The sequence below is a fragment of the Protomyctophum bolini genome, assembly GCF_963924005.1.
Source record: "Protomyctophum bolini genome assembly, chromosome: 13".
NCBI classification, from domain to species: domain Eukaryota; kingdom Metazoa; phylum Chordata; class Actinopteri; order Myctophiformes; family Myctophidae; genus Protomyctophum; species Protomyctophum bolini.
This window is the reverse complement of record NC_137874.1, coordinates 4,754,547-4,759,546: the sequence shown is the minus strand read 5'-3', so window position 1 is coordinate 4,759,546 and position 5,000 is coordinate 4,754,547. Positions and strand designations below refer to the sequence as shown.

The 5,000-nt window shown below is 46.6% G+C and overlaps 1 protein-coding gene across 1 annotated transcript in view; it reads left to right on the top strand.

Annotated features, from left to right (window-relative positions):
- LOC308326493 (sialate:O-sulfotransferase 1-like) overlaps positions 1–5,000 on the top strand; it is a 24,630-nt gene that overhangs the window by 18,278 nt on the left and 1,352 nt on the right. The window contains exons 7-8 of the mRNA XM_080779392.1: positions 356–520; positions 3,981–4,181. Of these exons, the coding sequence (XP_080635518.1) occupies positions 356–520; positions 3,981–4,181 (366 nt within the window). The remainder of the gene's footprint in view (positions 1–355; positions 521–3,980; positions 4,182–5,000) is intronic.

Sequence of the window (5,000 nt, the reverse complement as noted above, 5' to 3'; positions counted from 1 at the left end):
CCAGAAAGTCGTTTTAGTGTCATTAAGTCGTTGTATTTACATTGCAAAAATGTCTCTATAATTACAGATTATTTGCCGTATTTTGGGGGTGTGAACATATTAAACCACTGTCCCCGGTCACATATGTGCACTTGCACTTTGGGCAACTCGAAAGCAAACTCCACATGCTGCCCCAGCATTGTATTTACCTGCCATATAGTGTCAACCCCCTTAACCCTGTGTCGGATCACTGGTTAGACCGGTTAGAACCTGCAAGGGTCTCTCCCCAAAAATGAAAGATACAATTTCTACTCTTTCTATGTGCTCTGCATGTTGTCCTTTCATTATAAACTATATTCAAACGTGTCCTTCAAAGATTCCAGGTGCAAAGAGAGGATGTTCCTGCCCCAGAGGGCCAGCTCCCTGGTGGCTCTCTCCAGTTTCCCGGGCGCGGGCAACACCTGGGTACGCCACCTGATTGAGCTCGTGACGGGCTACTACACTGGCAGCTTCTATTTCGACGGCACGCTGTACAACAGAGGTATGGGGGGAATAAGGCTTTGGCTTAAACACCCGTTTTGACCCCGAGGACATACTATTATTCTACAAATGTCTTCAGTGGCGTGCACAGACATTTAGAGGGGGCAGGTGCTCAAGTGAAAAAAAGAGGGCACCTTGTGCAGCGCGTGGAACCGGCTGGTTGCCTTATAACCCATTTTGGGGCGGGAACCCATTTTGGTGTTAGCATTATGGTATATGCTTTAGCTATTGAAAAATAGCAGATCTACAAGCTCGTAGCGCGCCACCGAGTGGCGCGCTACGAGCTTGTAGGTCTGCTATTTTTATTAATTGAATAACCACTGACATAGAAACATAGCTTTAGATTGTGTGGGGGGCCTAAATAATATAGTAGAAGTTTTTTATCAAGAATTGATCAATGTCACCATGGTCCACACACTATAAATTAAGAAAAAAAAGAAAACGTTTTTTTTCTTTTTTCTTTTCTTTAGCACATTGCCAAAAGGGCAGGGGGTGCTCTAGCACCCCCTGGTGTCTATCTGTGCACGCCACTGAATGTCTTCTAAATCCCTGACAGTTTTCTGAAAACCCATGTTTCTATTATCGGTGATTCGGTGAACTATACTTCATGTCAAGGAGCCCCAGGATTAGCTGTATTTGGCCAGCGACACCCTTCTGAAAATATGTGGTTCCAGGAACCCCCCCCCCCCCCCCCCCCCCCAAGAAGCAAAGATTGTAATTAAAATCGTATAATATATATTCAATGATTTGCGCCACATTTCACAATTTTTCTAAAATAGTACATATACAAGCTCGTAGTGCGGCACTCGGTGCCGCGCTACTATGAGCTTGTAGATCTGCTATTTTTCAATGGTTACATGTAATGCTTAAAATACCAAAAGGGGGGGCCCTGGGGCCGTGGCTCAGCGGTCCAGGCACCTTGGCTGGTAATCCATAGTCTGGCAGTGTGCCCGCGGGTTCGACTCCCGATCCCGACGGCCTTCATTGCATGTTTCCCCCCCCCCCCCCCCATCTCTCTCCCCACCTCCCGTCAGCCTACTTACTGTCTGTCCCTCCATAAAGACAGAAAAAAATAAAGGCAAAAGCCACAAAAGAAAACATTTCAAAAACACCAAGAACGATAACGACTGTATAAATATAACACCGATGATGTAAGCATCCTCACCGATGAACCCGCATAGCGTTCCGTAAATGTGCTGAACTTGAACATGACAGCTTGTAGGTCTGCTATTTATGGAAAATCGAAGAACGACTGACATTTTTTTAATCTGATCTCAGGTCAGAATGGGTTAATCAGACCCAGTGTGTGTCCAGTGGAAACCTCGTATGAATCTGATCTCAGGTCAGAATATGGGTTAATGCATCCACTTGATATAGGTATAAGCAGGGCTTTTCAGACGGGATGCGATACGTCCGCGTTCTTCGCTTGGATCAGCGCGGGTCGCTCTGGCTGCACTACTCATGTGAACACACACAGAGACAATCGCTCTGTGAGTGAACTCCAGGCAGCCATGCTGCCTCAGCTGCGTTAAATCCTTGTCCTTGGAGGATATAGAGCCGTATTTGAAAATCAATGGTCCACACAGCTGTGCACGGTAAAAATCCAGTCAAATCTGCGTATGGAAAGAAGTCGACCACAACACATGCCCATACCCGAAGGCGGGGTTGGCAAAAGGGCCTTTCTGTGTGGAGTTTGCATGTTCTCCCCGTGTCCCCCTAGGGTATAGGTACCCTCACAAAAACATGCAGTAATCCTGGTCACTAAACTGCCTCACCCTGGCCAGCCTGGGCGCCTGATGGAGGGGAAAGGAACTGGTTGCAATAACGTGTTCCTTCCACGCGCTACGTCCAACCAGGGAAACTCCCCCCTCTCAGGTGTAAAAGGAGCAACTTGGACACTCAGGCATGAAGGAAGCATGAGTTCAAGTCCGTTGCTCTCCCCTTGTCCCCCATATATGGGGACTAGGTTGGTGGAGGGTGTGTAGAGCCCAGGATCACATTAGATGATTGACACAGGGGTGAAAAATGGGTTACAAAATCGTGGGATAAAATATATATTAAAAAAAAAAAAAACACAGCTCTTGTTGCGGGCGGGGCGTGTGTGAAAAGAGCACAAGCGTGACCGTTTCATCAGGGACGTGCAGAGAGAAAAAAATAGCGAAAATAGCAGACCTATACAAGCTCTTGACGTGTCCGCAGCGCGACACGTTGTGAGCTTGTAGATCAGCTATTTTCAGGGCGCGACCCGGCACTCTTTAAGCTAGTGGAGATGCGGAGATGTATACGACCGACCTGGGTTTCTAAACAAATTTGTTCAACGCAACAAAAAAAAGATTCGTTTGCTAAATTAAAGGGGACTTCGTAGGGGGGGGGGGAAAGCCATTCTCCTGAATGCTGCCTTAATTCCGGCATGATTAAAGTTTCTTTATTAGGAAAAAGACCCCTTGAGATGTACCATCTCGTTTTCGAGGGGCTCCCAACACAGATACATGTCACAACTTTTTTGTACATGTAAACAGTAAAACAAAACAAATTACATACACCTAACATGGACAGGACAAAACATTAAACATTGAAACCTTGAAAACCTTATGGCATGGGAAAGGAGAGGCATTTTGCATTTCTTTCACCGTAGGAAATGCTGCATTTGTGGTCTGGAAAGGGCAGTTGTTTTACAGACGGGTAAAAGGGCACGGGCCTTTTGATGTCTGTGTGTGTGTGTGTGTGTGTGTGTGTGTGTGTGTGTGTGTGTGTGTGTGTGTGTGTGTGTGTGTGTGTGTGTGCACGTCCCTGCGTTGTCATGGGAGCGCGCCCACCCTGTCTGGTTGGCCTCATCTCCCTGCCTGCCCAACTCGCGTCTCTTTGAAAATGACTATAGGTGAGTCAGTCGCTTCCCGTCTGAAAAAGAACAATCTTTTAAATTACCTTTTTTTTCCCCCTGGAATAAGCCATTTCAAACACGATAACAGCAATTCATTCAGAATAACAGTCCATTTAAAAAGATTTACTGTGAGCAGAAGCATAACATAATTGCTCCCACCCCTTCGTCAATAATATCTATCTATATATCTGCGACAGTACCTAGACACACACACACACACACACACACACACACACACACACACACACACACACACACACACTAACCCTAACCCTAACCACTAGTATTTGGGATGTCCCATTAACCCATTTTGACGGGAACCCCTTTTGGTGTTAGCATCATGTCGTGCTTTAGCTATTTAAAAATAGCAGATCTACAAGCTCATAGCGCGCCACCGAGTGGCGCGCTACGAGCTTGTAGGTCTGCTTTTTTTGAAAAATCCAAGGACGACTGACATAGAAACATAGCTTTTTCAGAAAACTGTCACTGTTAGAAGACAATTTTAGAATCTGATCTCAGGTCAGAATGGGTTAATGTCTCCATGCCGTGTGTGTGTGTGTGTGTGTGTCTCTCCCCGTAGGCTTCAAAGGGGAGAAGGACTACTGGCGGAGTGGCCGCAGCGTGTGCGTGAAGACCCACGAGAGTGGCCAGAAGGAGATCGAGATGTTTGACTCCGCCATCCTGCTCATCCGGAACCCGTATCGCTCCCTCGCGGCTGAGTTTAACCGCAAGTGCGCGGGACACTTGGGCCACGCCACTGAAGCGCAGTGGAAGAGCAAAGGTGATTAACCCATTCTGAACGGGCACCCATTTTGGTGTTAGCATCATGTTATGCTTTAGCTATTGAAAAATAGCAGATCTACAAGCTCATAGCGCGCCACCGAGTGGCGCGCTACGAGCTTGTAGGTCTGCTATTTTTGAAAAATCGAAGTGAAGAACGACTGACATTTTATAGAATCTGATCTCCGGTCAGAGTGGGTTAATCAGACCAGTGTGTGTCCAGTGGAAACCTCGTATGAATCTGATCTCAGGTCAGAATGGGTTAGGAGCCTAGTGCTTCCCTATAGCCTCGGAAACCCAGGACGTTTTTATTTCCAGGGAGGGGAAAAAAAGTCTGGGTCCGAGTCCACTTCAATTCGGCATAGAGCATAGCGCAAACATTGCTCACTCTCTGCTGATTTCTGATCGTCTGCACCTTTGTACAATTGACATACACACGCACACATGTACAGTACACACACACACACACACGCTCCTCTGTCGCTCTAAGTAATTAGTCTCATGTCGCGCAGCTGCGCATAGTTTCGGCGGATCCTGCCGGTAGCTGCCTAACGGTATGCTATAAAAAGCATAGGTGAGTTCCAAGGCTAGTGCTTCCCAAACATTTCCATTCCGATGAATTGTATACCTTTCAAGGACCCCCAGGTTTGACCCGAATTAGGCTGCGGTGACCCCGTTTTAATGGCATTTCTATAATCTCTGGGACCCCAATTTATATTGTAAAATCTTTTAAGTTAATGAGAGTGTAGAAATGGAACCAGCAAGGCAGGACATTATGTCCTGCCTGCTGTGTTTGTGAATAAAGGTTACCTGGAGCATT